The sequence below is a fragment of the Dasypus novemcinctus genome, chromosome 1 (genome assembly GCF_030445035.2).
Source record: "Dasypus novemcinctus isolate mDasNov1 chromosome 1, mDasNov1.1.hap2, whole genome shotgun sequence".
NCBI classification, from domain to species: domain Eukaryota; kingdom Metazoa; phylum Chordata; class Mammalia; order Cingulata; family Dasypodidae; genus Dasypus; species Dasypus novemcinctus.
In genome coordinates this window covers 151,491,379-151,513,227 of record NC_080673.1, presented here as the reverse complement: position 1 = coordinate 151,513,227, position 21,849 = coordinate 151,491,379, and the positions used below count along the sequence as shown (strand labels likewise).

The 21,849-nt window shown below is 34.6% G+C and overlaps 1 protein-coding gene and 1 non-coding gene across 6 annotated transcripts in view; both read right to left on the bottom strand.

The window, feature by feature from the left end:
* Positions 1–86: 86 nt before the first annotated feature.
* AASDH (aminoadipate-semialdehyde dehydrogenase) overlaps positions 87–21,849 on the bottom strand; it is a 36,950-nt gene continuing 15,187 nt past the window's right edge. For 2 of the 5 annotated variants that reach the window (XM_058298068.2, XM_058298070.2), the window contains exons 5-15: positions 18,332–18,524; positions 11,183–11,424; positions 10,693–10,799; positions 9,939–10,111; positions 9,313–9,505; positions 8,578–8,693; positions 6,277–7,072; positions 4,864–5,027; positions 2,987–3,109; positions 2,323–2,454; positions 87–588 (exon numbers count right to left, since the gene is read on the bottom strand). In XM_058298068.2, the coding sequence (XP_058154051.1) occupies positions 199–588; positions 2,323–2,454; positions 2,987–3,109; positions 4,864–5,027; positions 6,277–7,072; positions 8,578–8,693; positions 9,313–9,505; positions 9,939–10,111; positions 10,693–10,799; positions 11,183–11,424; positions 18,332–18,524 (2,629 nt within the window). In that variant the 3' untranslated portion in view covers positions 87–198. Of the gene's footprint in view, positions 589–2,322; positions 2,455–2,986; positions 3,110–4,618; positions 5,028–6,276; positions 7,073–8,577; positions 8,694–9,312; positions 9,506–9,938; positions 10,112–10,692; positions 10,800–11,182; positions 11,425–18,331; positions 18,525–21,849 lie in introns of those variants that run through there. The other 3 variants (XM_058298086.2, XM_058298082.2, XM_058298075.2) reach the window with 2 other exon arrangements.
* On the bottom strand, positions 4,321–4,446 carry LOC111764670 (small nucleolar RNA SNORA19). Its single transcript, XR_002797229.1, has one exon. It is a non-coding gene; the product is annotated as a small nucleolar RNA SNORA19 (small nucleolar RNA).

The window sequence follows — 21,849 nt, the reverse complement described above, 5'->3', positions numbered from 1 at the left end:
GTTCTCAAAATAACTTCTTTTAAGAACTTCTGTTGCTCCTAGAGGAAGTAAAATATGACTTTCTCCAATAAAGTACAGTAGACAAGTTTCTTAACCAAAATATAATTTTTAACATAAAACAAGGCTACATAGCTTTATAATTGTTAAATAATATTTCCAAACATCACTAAGAAACATGCTAGCAGAAACTGCACCTGATTATTTTTGATTGCTCTCCAATAAGTCCAGACAATAAACATAATTATTTCTACATCCAATAACAAGCATTGATTCCCAGACCACAGGAGAAGAGAACACTTCTCCAGGAAGTTCAAATACGCTTTGCAATTGTCCACTCTTAGATTCCAAGATCCAGAGTTTTCCATCAGTAGATGCTGCTGCCAGCAACATTTCATTGCTACAGACGAAGTTACGGAATGCAAATGGTGTTGCATATACCCTTGAAGTAGCTTCAAATTTCCACTGGAGATGACCTTTCATGTTACAACAATAGATAAAGCAGTCATGGGAACCAAAAAATATCTCTTCCTCTGATGCTGAGGTACATGGAGATGAAAAGATTGGTCCACTGGTAGAGAACTTCCAAACCTGAAAAGGGTAATAAAAGCAAGGATAATTCATGTAATTGAAAGAATTCTCCCTTAGATTAAAGCTGTAAGAGGCTCTTAATGAAAATGTAAGAGATGTGTGCACAGAGAAAGTAATGGCTTTAAAAGTAGCAACTTCACATTCGACCTCTGTCCAAGTGGTAAAAATCCAAGAGAAAACACACTGGAACATTATACATGATATACGCTATGCACAATATTATTATTAGAAAGTAATTTTGAAACACTGAGCTCAAAAATAAAACTGCATGAGTTTTCAATGTGTCTTATTAATACTTGCATCTTACGCTTTCCTCCTGATGTGGGGATAAGGAAGTAAGTGGATTGAAAGGCAGAATTTGCATGTAATATTTTAAATTAGAACTTTAACCAAATCTATGAGTTGTGTATCTGCCCTGTAGATATCTAATATTTGCTGATTACAAAGGTACTAATGATGAACCTTTGGCCAACTTTTTGAAGAAAAGACAGGAAAGGGAAAGAAAAGACAAAATTCTAAGGTAGTATTTACAAATGCATAGTAATAGCCATGTAATGAACAAAAAACAGAACAATGGGCATATTCACAAAATATGACTTATGAAAATTTTCTGATTTATATAAACCAACTCTAATCTTTCAATGTCTAATCCAAAAAAACAGGAGTGATAGCATCTGCCTCTTCTCATGAATCTAGAACTGAGAATATATTCAAACTACTTCATAAATAAAAATATTAGGTGAATATAATAAAAGACTTCATCACAAGGAAACTGTCACATGGAGCAAAAGGAATAGCTAAGGCTACGAGGGGTTAATGTGGAATAAAATGTAACCAGGCTGACTGAACCAAAACCCTGGCTGGCTATCAATGGACCACCTTACATGGGAGTTATTAGCACACTCTCAAGTCTACAAAATAACCCACAAAATCCAGCACATGCCTGAAGTTGTAGCATAAGTGATAGTCAATTGTAGGTACTTGAAAGAAATAGAGATTAAAGTTCCAAGTAAAGTTCTAAAATCCCAGAAGGTCCATGCGCAGTGCTGATGCGCGCAAGGAGTGCCATGCCATGCAGGGGTGTCTCCCACCTAGGGGAGCCCCACGCGCAAGGAGTGTGCCCCATAAGGAGAGCCGCCCAGAGCGAAAGAAAGTGCAGCATGCCCAGGAATGGTGCTGCACACACGGAGCTGACACAACAAAAAGAAACAGATTCCCGTGCTGCTGACAACAGAAGTGGACAAAGATGACGCAGGAAATAAGACACAGAGAACAGACAACCGGGGGGGGGGGGGGGAGTAAATAAATAAATAAATAAATCTTAAAAAAAAAACCCAGAAGGAGCCTATCCTGTCAATCATGAAGTTGAGTGTTGGAAACCCTACACAACAGAAATTTGGTTACATGACAGATTTAGATTTTCACATTAAAAAGCAAGGGCTTCTTTAAACTTTCATAATCTCAATTGATGTTATGCAAAACTGGCTAAAACAGGTAAAATTTTAAGAATTGCAGAGGGGAATGCAAAGTAGAACAATGTTTGGGTAGAAAGCTTTTAAACCCAGAGAGTAGCATTTAAAAATTTAAAAACCCATGGCTTAACAATTAAAAGAGAACTAACTAGTAGTTTCCTACACATAGCCTCGAATAAAGATGTTTAAAAATTTTACTTCAGTTCTCACCTATTACTTTACCTTTGAGAAAGATACATTAAACAGAACTAGAAATTTTCACCTGTTCTCCAAAATGAGTAAAGCAGAGTAAATTCCCATCTACACAACCAATACAAATATACTGTAGACAACACCGTGGAGAAGAGAAGAGTGGTTTTCCACAAGAGTATTTCCAAATTCTGTTCCCAGTGGTCTGTCAAAAGCAAAAGGCATTGCGTAGCATTTAGAATCATTCTACTAATCAATTATCCTTTATAAATCAAACTCATATCAACCAGAGGCAGAGCTGTAAACATCAGAATATGCTACAATGGCATGGTGACATTGAAAATGAAGCTAGTACACACAGACCCAACTACAAAATTAATAAGTGCTATTAAGATTTATGAGAGGATAAAAACCTGCGATAAAAGCAGCAAAGAAAAAAAAAACCAGCAAAGAAATCACTCACTCACAAGATCTACCCTTAGAATGAACATTAAGTTCTTAATATGATTTGATTGCGAAAATTTTGCCATTTAAAAAAATAGAAGACACATGTAGGAATTTAGATTTTCTCATCCTTTTAGATGGCATGTCAATCATTTTAAATGAATTCTTGTTCAGTGATATCTGGAAGATATGTAATTGAAAACTACTCAAGCTTTCCGTATCCCAAACCAAAACTAAAAGAATATTAGAAAAAAGACAGAAAAGAAAATCAATACATATTATTTTATGCCTACAGGATTTATAGCCAGCAAAAGTCCTCCCAGTGTAGCAAAATACAAGTGGTGTGGATTCAGGCTCAAACAAGGGGAAGAAAAGACAGTTGCTCCACATTTTAACTTCCAAGCACATGTCTTTTTCTGCAAATGAGAAAGGAAATGAATTGGTTTTTTGTTTTTATATTAATCAAAATATTTACTCATATCCCCTTTGTTTTAGATATCTACTTTATGATTACCCAAAGGCAATTATTACATTTCTTCTCAGACTCCTGAAAATTTTCAATTTAAGAAATTCCATTACATATCATATTTTCAAATCGTCAACAGAGGCATCCTTAAGTTGCCTCTATGCTCCCAAATATTAAGCTAACAGCAGCCTATGCTTCAACTACCCATCCTCCTCCAGCAAAGCTGGTGAGATTCATTCAAGTTCTGCCAAGCTCAGGAAGGCCGCGTACCCCTGCCCCATACAACCATGGTCGGCCATGCTGCCACCTGCCCCAAGCCTTCCACCATTCTCAAATCTCCAGCGCAGTACATTATCTCTGGAGTGTGACAAAATGAACTGGTTTTCACTAACGGATAACAAATCTATATATTCTATTCCTCATGATGTTATGTCTATACAATCCACTGATGTCAATTTACATACAGCATAACTTTTAATTTTTAGTATACTTTATAATAAAAGTAATACATGCCCATTGTGGAGAACAATGTATATAGAAGACAAAAGCTTAGTATAAAAATGACCCAGAGAAAATACTGTTAACATTTTAGCCATTTCCCTCTGATCTTCCCAGTATATGTAAACATGATTTAATATAGTTGAGATCATTCTGAATATACCAACTGATATCTTGTTTTGCTCACTTATTTTGTAAAACAATCTAAATATAATTTTAATGTACACTATATCTCAAATGAACAGAAGATAATTTCTCTCCCTTATTGAACATCATTTGGAACTCATTTCTTAGTATTAAAAATAACTTGGAAATGGACATTTTAGTGCATAAATTTGTCCGTTTTCTGATTATTTTTGCCAGGATAAATTCCTAGACAAATTTTACTGGATCAAAGGTATAAAAAATGTTATCTATTGCCAAGTAATTTTCCTTAGAGGCTCCACCAGTTATAACCTCCCACCACTTTCAACAGCATTCAATATTATCACTTTAATATTTTTTCTAATCTAAAACCATTTATTTGTCTATCTCATAGTTCTTGATTACTAAGGGTATGAAACATTTAAATATATTTACGAGTCATTCTTCTTTAGGGACCTGTGCACTTTAAGTCCCTTTTTTATTTTTATATCAGGTTTCATATATGTATTATTTTTTATGTTTTGTTTGAAGACGACTGGCAGCATTACTATTTAGTGATACTGCTAATTACCCTTCAACTATTTGAATAGTACATAAGAAATAACACTGCTCACACAAAAGAAAGCAAGTCAATGAAATGTGCTATGATATTTTTCTTATTAATTTGTATTTGCTTTTTATTATACTTTATAAATATAAGTGCATTTTAACTATCACATTTGTTTCAAATATTTTTCCCAACTTGTTTCATTTAGTTTTGTATTCCTGTCATATATAAATTTTTTTTATATCATCAAGTCTAATTGATATTTTCCTTTGTGATTTTTTTTTCTTTTCTCAAGATGATAATACTAAGATCTTGACATTTCAAAGCACTAAGTAGCTAATTTATTTATGGAAAATTTGGTAAGGAAGTTAAAAATGTCTAAGATATGAACTGTTTCCAGTCTACAATGCTAAACTTAGGATGTGGTTAACACCTGCTCTCAGACTCAACAACACACCCCAGTTCCATATTCTTCCATGCTTATAGTGTGGGAGACTGAGGAAGTGACTTCTCACATAAATATCCAAAGCGTATGCATGCTGGTCATGAGAGCCAATGTAAAGGAGTCCTGTGCTTGGATCCATGGTTGCAGAGCTTTTGACAGCATCCTGAGTGGCAAACATCCAGTGTTTTTCTCCACTATTACTTTTCAGAACATAAACTAACCCATTGTAACAGCCTGTAGGGAAATAAAATATAAAACATGAGATTTAGATATGTCACTGGAAAATAATTCTTAAGCCTAAATCATGATTTATATTTGTTCTCTCTGGTTGTGTATTTGGGCTCTATATTCAGCTCATCTGATTTAAATCTCAGCAATGTAAAACAGAAACAACAACAACCACTTGTGTAGAACACTTAAGGACTCAGCTGGGTTATGAAAAATTCTTTCAGTTCAATTAAAAAACTCTACTGCTCAAAGAAAATCTTTGTGACTTTGATTAGGCAACAATTTCTTAGCATGATCCATAAAAGTAAAAGTGATAAATTGGACTTCACTGAAATTAAGAACTATTATTTAAAAGACACTGTGTTAAGGAATAAAAAGACAAGGCACAGACTGGGAGAAAACAATATGCAAAACATATTATCTGATAAAGGATTTGTAGCCAGAATACATAAAAAGCTCTCAGAACTCTGTAATAAGAAATTAAGAACAAAAATTTTTTAAGTGGGAAAAATATCTGAACAAATATTTCATGAAAGAAAATATATGATGCTTAACATCATTAGTCATTAGGGAAAGGCAAATTAAAACCACAGTGAAATACTACTTCATACCTAGTTGAATAACTAAAATTAAAAAAAAAAATTTAAAACTGGCAATAGCAAGTACTGCCAAGAATGTGGAGCAACTAGACCCCTCATATATATTGATGATGGGAATGCAACATGGTTCAGTCACTTTGAAAAACAAAGTGGCTGTTAAACTTTAACTCCATACTACCCAGCAATTTCTATCCTAGATATTTACCTAAGAGAAATAAAAACATGTTCACACAAAAGCCTCTTCATGAATATTTTCTTGTAATAGGCTTATTCAAAAACTGGAAACAGTGTAAAAGTGAACAGATAAACAAATTGTGGTATATCCACACAATGGAATACTCAGCAATAAAAAGAAAATTAACTACTAACACATGCAACAATGTGGATGAATCCCAAATTTAAGTTCTATGAGGTTCAGCAATTTGCTGAAGACCATAGAGCTGGCAATAACCATGGCACTTGGCTCCAATCCAGGGGCTCTGACCCACAGGCCTACAATGTTGATCACCATGCTATAGTGACCCATGAGGTTTAACCATTATTCTCTAACAGCAACGAAATCACCATACATTGGATTTTTTATTTAACTAAGTTCTCCCAGAATTATTATATGGTAATTCAGTCTAGCCTTGTAAACTTAAAATTCAGAAACTTACCCACTATAATAAAGTTCCCACAATTAGATATACATGCTGAAGATTCAATTCGATCTCCCAAAATCTGTTCCCATTTCACCTTCCCAGAGTAAAGATCAACTGCCTTGATTCTATGAGAATGGGAGCCAATATACACAGTTGCAAATGACTTATCAACAGCTGGTATTATAACCAGAGGTGAAGCATCTACACATTTGCCTGTGTCTGAACTCCACCTCACACGTAACTCCAGTTTCTCAGCCCCTACGTTAGGTTTCTCCTCTTCAGAATCTTCTGCAATACAGGACAGCTCCTCTGACTTTCCAATAAGAGTTGCAGGATTTGAGTTTTTCACATTTTGAATATTAGCCGGGGAAATTAAACTTGAAGAACAGGCCAAAGGGCAATGTTCCAATTTAGTTAAAAACCTAGTAGCATTCAGAGACAAAATCTGATTCCCTCTGCTTAGTGCAGTACAAGCATTTATCTCAATGTCATAATTTAAGGGCATGCCAGATTTATGATATAAAGATTTTTCACTGGTTTCTCCTTGACTAATATCACTGAATTTTCTTTTTGTGGCATAACTCTTGCTGAGCAGCAGGTCTTCATCAGGAAATACCATTTGAAGGATGTGATTATAAATTTCTAAAATGGAACTGCTGAGAATAATTTCCAGTAGCCCAGGTACAGATGTGCCAATCAGATTTTCAATCTCATTGAGGAGCCGAATGGATTTTAAGGAATCTCCACCACTATTTAAGAATAGTGACTCCTTGGGAATCTTCAAATGATCTTCTGAAAGACTGAGAATAGACTACAAATGAGAGAGAGAGAGCTACGGTGACGTTAGAAGCCTAAAACCAAGAGACTTCAACATTTGCAGGTAATATGTAGAGGTGGTAGTACCTACATTAATGACATGAAAATAAGTTGTACAAAACAAATATATTTATTAACTTTTTTATTAATAATTAAAATTTTTAAGTATTTTTTTTGATACAAAAGTAGACCAATACTATGCTACAGATTTTGCCATACTAATTTCTATAACTGCAAAATATATCTCCATCTGGAGCAGGAAACATTCGATTTACTAATTATACAGCCTACAAAACACTAATATATTAAATTTTCTAAGATATGGGGGTAATATTTATCTTCATATAAATAAAAATTACTTCAAAATCATCTAAAATGAAGTGGATAAAATTTTTATCTAAATATCCTCCATTTTCAAATAAGACTAAACAATTATACCCTCTTTTGAGAATCCTTTAGAAAAGGATCCACATTTTGTCTAAGAAAACATGTTGACGCGTGGTAGTAATAAATTTTTTCCCTTAGAGAAAATATAAATACATTTTTCACTTTACAGATTATCTTTGAAAAAAAGAACAATTTAGTATGCCAATCTAACCTCCCTTTTGGCATATACTTTTAAAATAGGTCCAAAATTAAATTCAATTTATTTCTCTAACTACAAAAGCTGACTGTTATTACCACAGGAATTAGTCTAGTCAGTTTATGAAAAATTCTGGGAAGTGGTGAGAAAACAGACTTTGAAATGCTGGAAAGCTGAAGGCAGAGATATGTTCATGGATACCTGAGTATTACTTTACTTTCTCTCCTCCAAATGAGGGATGTGGCCTTGCCAATAAAGAGAACAGGAGAGCCCAATGGTTATGAATATTGCTTTAAAAGGAAGTACACAGTATTAATGAAAGTTCTTCCAGAATAATATTGTAAGCCCTGAATATAACACACTGTGGTACAGCAAGATTTAGCTATTCTCTCAGCTCTGACAAGACCGCCATTGTACTCTACTGCTCTTCTTTGGGAAAGCTATGTTGTAAGTGGCTTTGTTTGCTTTTATGACCACCTCACTTCTACTAAATTTCTTTATTCATAGCTGAATCTAATCTTATAAGAACGAACCTAATCCTTATTTTAATACCAACTGAATAAATGAAGCTATATGCCTACCATCTAGAAAGCAACAGCATTCTTAGAAAAATCATGAAACTTATTAGGATGCTTTTCTTCCCTAAAGATTATCAAATGCCTTTTTTTTTTTTTTTTTTAAGGTTTGGGGCCAGGGATTGAACCTGGGACCTCATAAGTGGGAAGCTGGGACTCAACAACTGAGCCAAACTGGCTCCCCGAGTTGGTTATTTCATTTGTTTGCTTTTACGTTTTTAGGAGGTACTAGGGATAGAACCCAGGATGTCCCATGTGGGAAGCAGGCATTCAACTGTGAGCCACATCTACTCCCCCAAATGCCCTTTTTATAGTAACAAATTTGTATCTTAAGAGCTGTACCTTCCACAAATGCTGTAATTTCTCCCAAAGTTCCTCTTTTCCACTGAGTTTACTATGAGACTTCAGGTTTATGTAGTCTAAATAAATCTTGTTTAACTCAGAAACATCAATTTTGCCTTAATAAAGAAGAGAAATAACTTGATCGAAGCCTTTATATCTTCATGAGACCCAAGAATACACATAATTTTCATTTTAAAGCTTAGAAATCCTATGGAATTAAGTGCTTGTCATAAATAATCAATTCTAAAGAAAAGAGTCCATACTACCAAAAATATATTATGTAATAAGTCAGCAAAAAGGGAAGAAGAAGCTAACATAATCTAATTTAAAATACTAAAGAAATGGTACCGTTAACTGAAATACTAATATATTTAAGAGTACAAATTAAAGATGAAAATGGCAAGGCAATAAAATATGATGATTAAGAGCATAAGTTTTGAAGTCAGTCAGTTCTAGATAGAATTTCAATGCTATCACCTCACTAACTAGTGATGTGATTTTGGGAAAGTTACTTGACCTCTTAACCTTATTTTCCTCATCTATAAATGGGAATATACTATTTACTAATAGGACTTTTTGAAGATAAATGAATTAACTATATAATATATTTAACAGAGGATCTACCATAAATGCTAGTATCATCATATAATAATAAAGATTTAAGTGGCATTAAACTAGTTATGGATATAATTAGTTTTCTTTGGCACTGAAACATATCTTTTTAAATTATTTTACCATGCGATGTAAATGGTAGAGTATGAATCAATACAAGCTCATCTGGGATCGCGTGTCTTGGGAGATATTTCTGAAGTTCTTTAAAGATGAAATCCTTTACTAACTCTTCTTTGGACACCACGAACAGAATTAATTTTTCCTGATTATGCCATATAACTGCACAAGATTCCACTTGTTGAAGTCCTTCAGCAACCTATAAAAAAGATTATCCCAATTTGCCAATGAGGACATTTGAATACAAACTTCCTAAATGCTCAAACTTATCATGCCTGAAATCAATACAGTCAAATTAAATTTTGGGATTTACTAGGGATTTTTTTTTTTAATGTTTACTATAGTTACTATTACTGTCACACAGTGTTCTTAATATTTTTCAAAAATAAGTCAATTTATTTTTTGAGTCCATTTTGAGTCATTTATTTTAAAAAAAACAACAATACACATCTTTTCACACTGGAAATAAAGGGTACCCTGAAATTATCCATACCCTTTACTGGACTTCAGCATTATTACAAAAACCTTAGGTTTCAATAGCACTGATAGAGATCTATGGCACAAAAAATTGGTGGTGGTTGCCTCTAACACCTAAATATATTAAAAGATATTTAATATTTATATAGTTCTACCTGTTGCACATGCTCAATGTTAAGACGTTTGCCATGACGCTTGATCTGATTGTCCTTTCGTCCCAAGAAAAACATCTCTCCGTCTTTCACAGTTACAAAGTCACCTGTGGCTCGCAATGTTCCAAGTGATACAGTCATTTCATCATCAAGAAAACACACTCGGTTTCTGCCACCTTTACAAGATAAAAACACCAATGTAATTTTTTAAATCCACTGAAAATGTATTAAAAAAACATCAAATCAAAAACATCAGCAAAAGAATTAGAAAACAAAATCTGCAAAAGTTCAGTCCTATGACAAAAAAACATCAAGACCAAGTTTCAAAATTTTAATATTTCTCTTCAAATGGCAGTTCCCTTTTACTTGTTATCTGATAAAAATAGATGCTATAACCTCAGTAAATAAGCAAAGAACTGAAACAAAATTTATTTTTAGTATATGTTTTTTTAAAAAATTCTTACAATACTGACTTCATTGATTTTTTGCTATCAATGCTATCATTGCTATCAATGTAAATGTACAAGTTAGATTTTAAATTACTTTTCTCTTCCCTTAGAGTGTCAGACATTATCATCTGAAATAATCATGGTAACTTACTTAATGTTTCATTACTATGAGAATGAAATTAAAACTTATCATCACTGAAAAGAATATTGGACTTAAGAGAAATCAGGAAAAGAATAAAAGTAATTCATCAGATACCTTTTTCTTGAAAAACAAAAAAATTTACTCCCAATTAACAAATATAAACAACCTAAAAATACTTGGCCATTGCCTTCTTGAACTGTGAAACCATTAGTGTCTCTAACTTCAACTATTGTTCCAAGCAGTGGAAATCCCAGTTGTACAGGTAATTCGGATCTATGAAAAAAAAAAAAAAAAACAGATTTACAGATTTTCATTTGGATAGAATATTTTTCAGTGTATTTAAATCACATTATACCAAATAAAAGAAAAAAAAGTTTTTGTTATCCTATAATTCAAAGATGGACAAGAGGGAAATGGTTATATGGAAAGGTTTTCATATATGCTATTCATCACTGTTTAGTCAAAAAAGTTCTAGCAGGATCTATAGCACCTAGCCATCAACTGTAATAAGAAAGGTTCTGGATTCCCAGCTGCAAATACTAGATTAAATAGTGTCCCTGAAATCATTACTCCAGTGCTTACAAAACCATTATTAGTTTAAAGATCTGGGAAAGATATGCTTTCTGTCCATTACTTAACATAATTAAAATCCTTACTTCAAAGCGGAGTTAAGAATCTTCTCTGGAATCCTGTAAAAGGTTGCCCAACTTGATACCTCTGTGATACCATAAATATTAAATATTTTCGTTTTATTGCCTTCTCCTCTCCAGCTTCTGAAAACAGTCAATGATGGAAATGCTTCACCACCAAGGGCTAATATTCGAAGAGAAGTACTGGATGATAAAACAGTTGACTTGATCAGTTCAGATCCAAATCTTCTAAGCAATGTTGGTGTTGCCTGTAGATACATTAAAAATAACATTTCTTTCCTCTCACTTTTTTAAAAAGGAAAGCACAGCAATTATTAGCTCAAAATTTAAGCCCACATGGAATTATTAAGGCTGTGCTTATTAACTGTGAAGTCATTATTTGGAAAATTACTGGGGCAGCATTACCTTCTTAATGTGGATACTGATTTTGCTTTAGAAAAAACTTAAGAAAAAATATTAGTAATGTTTCATTATATAACTTTAACAATATGGCTTAAAGATAGAAAGGACAAAATCTATAAAAAATCAATTCCTATTTCCTAACCCTTTAGCTCTATGTGGAAAAAGTACATGACAGCATTTAAAAAATGAGACTAAGTAAAACAGCATGAATAAAGAGTTTAAAAAGTTTTACTGAAATATAACTGACGTAATTAACTACACATATTTAAGGTATACAATTTTTTAATTTTGATATATGAATATGCTAACAAAACCATTACCATAATCAGAATCATAAATATATCTATTACCCCCTTATATTATATTGTGCCCCTTTGTAACTCTTCCCTCCCCCTCACTAGAAACCACAAGTCTATTTCCTGTCACTTAGATTAGTTTGTATTTTCTTTTAGATCAGGCTTTGGTGTTAGAACTATAACCAATTCAAAGTCACAAAAATATTCTCCTCTATTTTTTTCTAGAGTTTTATAGTTTAGGCCAATGATCTTTTTAAAGTTAATTTTTGTATATAGTGTAAGCAGCCAAGTTCATTTTCTTTTTTTTCAATTATATTAATAAACCTTTATTAGACAAAATTATTAGTAAGCAAAATAAAAAGTTCACATAGTTGTTTGGTAAACTCACTGAAATCCTAGTTCTGAATTCCTCTAGATGCTTCAACTATACCTTGCATATAAGGTTCTCTTTAGGCAGATAAAACAATATCCTGAAGGCAAAGCTGTCTTAAAGTCCTGTATTAGGCAGTTAATATTAATAATAGTTATATATTAAATACAGTTAATAGTTAATTAAATATAGTTAAATAGTTAATAGTTAAATATTAAATATTTGATAGAATTTACCACTGAAGCCATATGGTACTGGGAAGATTATTTTTACTTCTAATAAATTTCTTTACTTGTTGTGACAGTCTGAAGTTATTTTATGAATCCCAAAAAGAAAAATATCATGTTCTTAAACTAATCCATTCCTGTGGTGTGAGATCCTTCTGACTGGACTACATCACCGAGGAGTGACTCAGGTTGAGTCTCGGTCCTCTTACTGGGTCTAATATAAACAGAGAGAGAAAGGAAGCTGCCATCTTTATCTTGCCACGTGTGAGAGAGGGCCCAAGGTTCACCAGCAGCCAAAGCTGAAGCACACAGCCCCAAGAGACTGGGCCCAGGCCCAAGGTATAGCTCAAGCCTAAAGAGATGAGATCCAGGAGCTGGGCTCCAAGAGACAGTGAGCCCAGAGGGACAGGCAGGGACCTTGGCAGGGAGTGCCCACCACATTGCTTCACCACAATGCAGCGTGCCAGGATCACCAACAGCTGACATTGGTGAGAAAGCATCTCCGATGGTACCTTGATCTGCATACTTTACAGCCTCAAAACTGTACATTTTTACCCCAAATAATTTTCCATTATAAAAGCCAACACATTTCTGTACCTTGCGCTGGCAACCCTTTGCTAAATTAAGACACTTTATTTAGGCTTATCAGTTTTTCTATTTCTGATTTAGTTTTGGTAATTCATGCCTTTCTAGAAATTTGCCCATTTCATCTAAGTTGTCTAATTTGTTAGCAGAAAGTTGTTCACAGTATTCCCTTACAAAGCTTTTAATATCTGTAGTCAATAGTGATGTCCTTTCATTCCTGGTTTTGGCAATTTGCATCTTCTCTTTTTAAACTGGTCCACGTCTTGCTAAAAGTTTGACAACTTTGTTGACCTTTTCAAAGAACCAACTCTTGGTTTTGATTTTCTCTATTTTACTGATTTCTACTTTAATCTTTATTATTTCCTTTCTCCTGCTTGATCTGGGCTTGATTTGTTCTTTTACTAATTTCATAAGATAGAGGCTTAGGTTATTAAGTGAAGATCTTTTTTCCTTTTTTCCCTAAGTGTTTTAAGTTACATAAACTTCTTCTCTAAGTACTGCTTTATTGGCGTCCCATGAATTTTGATATCTTGTGTTTTAGTTTTTGGTCATTTAAAAATATTTTCTAATTTCCAGATATTTAGGGATTTCCAGATATCTTTCTGGTTTTGATTTCTAAGTTGTGTTGTGGTAAAAAAAAATAAATACTTTGTATGATTTATATTGATGCTCCTCTACACGATGAATTGTTTTTCTCATTTTCAAGATTTTCTCCTTGTCTTTGCCTTTTAACAATTTCAATATTATGTGTCTACAGATGGATCTCTTTGTGTCTATGCTATTTGGAGTATGTTAAGCTTCTGATGTGCAGATTAATGTTTTTCATCAAATTTAGGAAGTTTTCAGGCATTATTTAAATTTTTTCATCTTCTTTTACTCTCTCTTCTTCTAAGATTCCCATTACATATATGATACAATTGATGCTATTTCACAGGCCTCTGATCATTTTCTTCCATTTTTTCCTAATTGTTTTCTTCACATTGGTTAATTTCTATTGTTCTTTTTTCAGGGTAATTGATTATTTCTTCTGTCATCTTGAATCTATCATTGAGCCTTTCTAGTTAATTTTTCATTTCAGTTTTTTATTTTTCAACCCCACAATATCCATTTAATTCATACTCCTTCTTGAGAATCTCTATTGATTCATTACTATACTATTTCCTGCTTGACCCGCCTAAACATGGTTTCTTTAGTTCATTGGACATATTTCTATTAGCTGCTTTTAAGTCTTTGACTGCTAGCTCCAACATCTGGGAACACTCAGAGACAGTTTCTATTGACTTTTTTCCCTAAGTATGGATTACATATTCCCATTTCTTTCATATTTTGTAAATTTTTGTTAAAACTGGGTATTTTAGAAAATATATCCTAACAACTTTGGATTCTGATTTTTCCCCCCCGAAGGTCTTTATTGTTCTGTGCTTTTTTTGCATACTTATTCATTTCTCTATTTAGTAACTTGTGTGGGTTAAATCTGTGAAATCTTTCTCTTGCAAAACCTTTCTCCTTGCCACTTTTACAAGCAGCAGTGGCCACTAGTTGTCACTGCTCAGTTTTGTTTTTAAGTATGACTTCCTCAGGTTCATTCTTATGTCTGCACAGCTTAATGATTAACAATGATTGGACAGACTATCCACATACAGATGGCTGTGTGTAGTAAGAAAGTTTATTCAAAGCAAAGGCCATTTTCAAGCCTGCCCCGTTTTGATTTCCACTGAGTCCTTTTATATTTCTTAGGTATATGCATGTAGCCTCATGGGCAGCCAGGAATGTGCCTGTCCTTACCCCTACCAGCCCACCCTGCTCACCTACCTACAAGATCATCATTTCCACTGACAATGATGCTGGGCATGGGAATTACCTACCATTCTAATTTAAGTGAGTAGTATCCTTCAAGCCCAGGCACTGTCAGACTTCTGCACTGATTGGGCTGATAGGAGATATGTGGGATCAGCCTCAGGGTGGGATCTGCCTCAGGCCAGAACGTCATAGAGTCCCACCGTTTTTACTCCAAATTCAGTTTTTAAAACATCAAAACATTCTTAGATCACTGTATGCTTTTGATTGATGTCCAAAGTGATGAAATAGTTGTTTTTGTCAATTCTGTCCACCTTATAATTGCTTTTTTGGGGGAGGATTTAGCAAGCTCCTTACTTTGCCATAGCAAAGTCATTCTGTATGACCATTCATATTCATAAGATTATGGTTTTTGGTCATAAATTATAAAGGTCACCCTATTTATTAGGCATCCTAAATCAGAACTTTAGCTTTTACACCAAGAGTTTTACCTTAAGATAGGGAAAACCTCTTGTCAAAATGAAAACTGTAATAATCCTTTTCTCCATTTTCACTAAAGCAATTTGAAATGTTCTGGCCCAGTCCCTCATGTTAAGAATAATTTCAGTTATAGACTCCACAAATAGACACGTCTATGAATATTCAGCAGGATAAAGTACAGTGATATTTTCCAGATATTCAAAAACTGAAAGGACAAATTTAGTGGCAGAATGCAATCAACATCCTTTGCTACTAAATCATCCTAGGTATACTGAAATAGGACTTAGCAAATTACAAGAAAAAGTAATAGGAATATTAAAGTTTCTTCCTAATTTTCTAAGGAAAAATTCATGTATAAAAAATTAAAAAAACGATTATGATAGCATAATTAAGCTTTTGCACTAATTAAAACGTTTCATCTTTAAAGGGTATCAAGCCTAATTAATACACTATACTATTACCTAGAGCACACAAATATAAAATACCAATATATAGTTTAGATTTAAAAGAAACTAAAAATGGGGTCCCTTCTTTCCCAAGAAGAGAAACTCCTTACTCCTGAGAGAAAAGAAAAGGTCCTTAATTTCTTCGACCATTTATTCCATTTCATTTGGGAGCCTTTTTATAACTCAAAATGTTCTATTCTTCCCAATTTTCAAAAACTTCGGTAGCATGTGCTCTTTTTGACAGATTTTAAGATCCTTGCTTCATATCAGATTAGGTTTGGATAGGGATATTGTTTGTAAATAAAATCTGCTTAGGAAACTTTTACAAAAATTGTGAACATTAACACGGAAATCCTTGATGACATATATCATTTAAGAAAGTTGAAATGATGGGAAAAGATGAACCCTGACAACAAAGCTGAAATTCAGTATAAGAAAAGACATGTGTCTTACATAAAGGAAAAGATAGCCTGTCAGCTTCTGTACTTCTTTATTCAAACCAATTAAAACATGATCTACTGATAACATTCCAAAGAAGTATTGTGAATTAAGTAAAATCACGATGAAACTGGATGCAAATTTTTCTGTTTTCTAGGAAGAGAGTTAGGAAATTTATATCAGCTTCTCAGAAGTATCAATGACCCCAAAAAGTTTAAGAACTGCTGCTAAAGTAATTTATCTGAGATTGGGCTAACTACATTAAGCAAGGGATCAGATTTAAAGAGGGCTAATTCACTGGCCTGATATATAAGTGAAGTTTCCAAGTCTCCTTCTCATTAAAAACTGTCACTCTGATTGAAGTGATGAATGTAAAACTATGTGATTATACCAAATACCATTGTATTGTATGCTTTGGATGTACTGTATGCTTTATTAATATGTATCAATAAAATTGATTTAAAAAAATAAAAAAACGAAACAGAACTATCATTTATTATTAAGGTACTTCGCAAATGTTCCCTGTAACATAAGCTCCTTGAATCTTATAGAAAAATATAACTTATATTAGAAATCTTGCCCAGGGGAGCAGATGTAGCTCAAGTGGTTGAGTGAAGCTTCCCATGTATAAGGTCCTGGGTTCGATCCCCAGTATCTCTTAAAAACAAAAACAAAATAAATGAAAAGAGCCAACTCTCATTGGGGAACAGATGTGGTTCAGTGGCTGAGCACCTGCTTCCCATGTACAAGGTTCTGGGATCAATACCTGGTACTTGAAAAAAAAAATGCATTGTTTTCCAGTAAAAACTAGTTTAAGTAATTTAAATTACAATTGAGAGAAGAGGATGTGGCTCAAGTGATAGAGTATCCGTCTACCATATGGAGGGCCCAGGGTTCAATCCCCAGGGCCTCCTGACCTGTGCGGTAAACTGGCCCACGCACAGTGCTGTTCACGCAAAGAGAGGCATGCCTTGCAGGGGTATCCCCCCTATAGGGGTATCCCACGTGCAAGGAGTGCGCCCCACAAAGAGAGCTGTCCAGTGTGAAAACAGTGTGGCCCACCCAGGAGTGGCACTGCACACACGGAGAGCTGACCCAGCAAGATGACACAAAAAAGAGACGCAGTTTCCCAGTGCACTGGATAATGCAAGCAGACACAGAAGAACACCCAGCAAATGGACAAAGAGCAGACAACGGGGGGTGGGGGTGGGGGGAGAGAAATAAATAAATCTTAAAAAAAAAATTACAATTGAGTTAGAAATTTAGATTTAAAATTTTTTTATATAATTGTAAGATTTAAATGAGATACTGTAGGATAATCCTGGTAGGTATATGTGCATACACATGTGTGTATCTTACCTATTAGTTAACTATTTTAAGAAAAAGTATCGGGTTTATCTACTGTACTTATTCTTAAGAGAATGTTAAACTTCTGCTCCAAACATAAAATTTGAAATAAAAACTTTGTTTTTAGGCAGTATGTTTTTCCTTCAAAAAAAAAAAAAAGGACAAGTATAATAAGAGTGTGGCTTGCTGGGTACCAATGGATATAAACACTCATTTGTTGGTGCACTGTTCTGTCATCTGGGCAAGATTTTTTTTTGAGGTGGAATTGGAGATTGAACCCAGGTCCTCATGCATGGGAAGCTCATCCACTGAGCTACATCTGCTCCACAATGAGAGTTGGTTTTTTCCAGTTGTTTGTTTGTTTGTTTTTAGGAAGTACCAGGGATCAAACCCAAGACCTCATATATGGGAAGTAGGTACTTAATCATTTGAGCTACATCCACTCCCTCATTTTTTTTTTTTACTTTTAAATTTTAAGACAGAAGAGACAGCATATTCCAACAGATATGAATTAAGTTCTCTAGTTATAGTATGAATATGAAAGAAAAACAGGAAAAGGTTTTCTAGAAAAAAATTAAATTTTCCATTTTCAAACAAAATGATGTAATGAGGCAGCCCTTGATAATCTAATGATATCTAATGATTATCTAATGATAATTAGATTATCATTAATCCATTGTAAAGAACTAGAATATAAAATATGCTCTATACCACTTAAAATCTTGAATAATTAAAGACAAAACATTTCATTTTCTCCTAAGATGTACCTGCAAAACAGTCACTCTGTGGTCAGAAAAGAGAACAGCAGCTAATTTTGATGGGAGCATTTTGACTGAAGTTGGTACAATAAGCAGAGATGCACCACTTGATAAAGCAACAAATATTTCCACAACAGAAGGATCAAAAGTCAGAGGTGAAGCCAGAAACAAAACATCTTCTTGTGTGATCTCAAAAAGTATCCTAAGGTAAAAGAGAATATAGTTATAAGAAATGTACAACATTTTATAAAACACATATCCTAAAAAAGACTGTTTATAACCATTAAGTTTCTGTATATTGGCCCAACTTTATTCTACTCTTCTAGAATTTGCTGTTAATTCAAAAACTCTTCTTATAAACACAAGGATTATAAGCCATTTAAAGCGACATATTTTATCACCTATGATGGCTTTCTAAAGAGTCCAGTTGGCTAGGTCAAACAATCATCCCCAGAATTCTCTTTCTTGGGAACTGGACCTGGCCCAATGGACAGAGTGTCCACCTACCACATGGAAGGTCCGCAGTTCAAACCCCAGGCCTCCCTGACCTGTGTGGAGCTGCCCCATGCGCAGTGCCGATGCACAGAGAGTGCCCTGCCACACAGGGGTGTCCCCTGCATAGGGGAGCCCCATGCACAATAAGTGTGCCCTGTAAGGAGAGCTGCCCAGTGCAAAAGAAAAGTGCAGCCTGCCCAGGAATGGCGCCACACACACCGAGAGCTGACGCAGCAAAAAGAAACACAGATTCCCATGCCACTGACAACAGAAGTGGACAAAGAACACGCAGCAAATGGACAGAGAACAGATGGGGAGAAATTAAAAAAAAAAAAAGAATTCCCTTTCTTGTATGTTTCCCATTAGGGTGGACTGCAAGGGTTATTGTCTCATCAGAGTAAGAGGGTAGAAGGGAGGCAATGGCAATTTTTAGCATGTAACACTTTCTCTCAGTTATGCAATTAAATACTAATCTAGGTGATGCTGCAAAGGGATTTTGCAGATGTGATTAATCATCTAATGTGATTAATCAACTAATCAGTTGATTCTAAGTTAATCAAAAGGGATATTATCCCAAGTTGACATGAATCATTCAATTGGAAGACCTTTAAAAGAGGGTTTAGGCCTTCTCTATGAAGAATTCCAAACACTAGATGGTTCTGCAGTCACTCTCCCTTCCCTCTAGGACCTTCTTTCCTGACTTTGCCTATGGGCAAGCTTCAGCTCCTGTCCATGTGGTTTCAGCCTGTTCATGATCTTTCCCTCCTTAATGCCTATCGTACTGACTTTGGACATGCTTAGCCAGCCATCACAATTATGTGAGTCAATTTCTTGCAATACATTCCTTAAATGTATGTACACATCCTCCTGGTTTTGCTTCTTGGATAGAACACTTACTTTTTTTTTAAAAAAAGACTTATTTATTTTATTTCTCTCCCCTGCCCCAGTTGTCTGCTCTCTGTGTCCATTCACTGTATGTTCTCTGTGACCGCTGCTATTCTTATCAGCGGCACCAGGAATCTGTGTTTATTTTTGTTGTGTCATCTTGTTGTGTCAGCTCTCTGTGTGTGCGGCGCCATTCCTGGGCAGGCTGCACTTTCTTTCGCACTGGGCATCTCTCCTTATGGGGCGCACTCCTTGTGCTCTCCTACACAGGGGACATCCCTGCGTGGCATGGCTCTCCTTGTACACATTGGCACTGCGCATGGGCCAGCTCCACACAGGTCAAGGAGGCCCGGGGTTTGAACCGTGGAACTCCCATGTGGTGGGCAGATGCCCTATCCACTGGGCCAAGTCCACTTCCCAACACTGACTTATTCTATCCTACTTATTCAATGATGCTTAATAGAGACCTGAAAAGAAAGATTTTCAGAATCTAATGACAATGTGGTAGATTGAATCACGTCCCCCACAAAGACAAATTCAAGTCATAACCTCTGGTCCTGAGGGTGTGGACTCATTTATAAATAGGATCTTTGAAGATGTGGGATGAGGCCAAACTGAATCAGGGTGGACATTAATCAAATATGACAAGTCCTTATAAGAAAGGAAATTTGGGTATGAAAGGAAAAGGAACAAGAGGAGACAAAAGGGACAGACGGCCATGTAACAGGTAAGAATGAATAATCGATTGCCAACAAACCACCACAAAGAATACTACAGATTTCAGAGAAAGCATGTCAAGTCAATACCCTGATTTTGGAATTCTAGCCTCCAAAACTGAGAGACAATAAATTCCCACTGTTTAATTCAACCAATCTGTGGTATTTTGTTATAGCAGACCTAGTAAACTAAGATATATTACTTAAGTGTTTCAGATAAGATAAAACTTCAGTATGTGTTAAAGACTATACTTGATCTTCAACTTTTAAATAAAATATTCTTCAAAAATATTGTATGACTTCCCAGTTAGTTATTCAGGGAAAAACAAACTTTGTAGCAGGTTTCCAATAAAGCGTAAACCCTGAAAACAAAATTTAATGTCTCAATTCTATGAACAAAAAGGGCAATGCTAAGCATTCAGGGAGAATCTGGCAGTCAATTTCAAGAAAGGAGTATAAGAAGTGGATACAAGAAAAGTTAAGAAAGATAAGAAACAGATTTTAAAAGAAGAAAAAAGATGAAAAGGAACAAACATTTGCTGAACTTACTACTCGTGAGATTTAGTGCTTGGTACATTGTTTCTCATTTTCCCAACCACCCTATGAAGCAATTATGGTTATTACCTCCATTAAAAAATGTAGAAATATGATGTTTGGGGCAGGGGGGCTATATAACTTGTATAAAGTCATAAATATCAATTAATATTTAAATATCATTCTTTAAAGATTTAAAATTTTACCTTCCTTTTAAAACTTAAAATAATACTTACAGTATGTGATATCAGAAAAGATATCCACCTAAATTTCTTTTAAAAATTTAAAAATGGTCAATTTAGAAGAGAATTCACAAGAAAAATAAATGCAGTTCTCTTCAACGTACACAATTATAAAAGTGTATTTAACACGATTAATAATCTAAACCAATATATAGAGAGATATGGTTTGGTAGATATTCTTTTAAATTACTGTATTAAAAGGTATCAAGTTGCAGAAGTCAAAGAGAAAGAAAAGAAAGGGAAAAACCAAAATCATTGAAAGAAATATTTTATTACTATTCTTTCCTTCCCTGATTTCCTTTTCTTATCCTGAAATAAAAGGAGTTGTAAATTTCCATTTCATTTCTGACTTTTGTGGCCACTGTCCATAAAAAACAAATTATTTCCTTAAAACTTAAAGCCCAGGAAAGCAGATGTGGCTCAGGCAACCAGACCCCACCTACCACACAGAAGTCTGGGTTCAGTTCCCAGTACCTCCTAAAGAAGAGGCCTATGACAATGAGCTGGCGCAACAAGCTGGCACAGAGAGCTGATACAACAAGATGATGCAACCAAAAGAGACAGAAGAGGAAATACAATGAGAAAGATACAACAAGGCAAGGGGTGGAGGTGGCTCAGGTAATTAGGCACCTCCCTCCCACAGGGGAGGTCCTGG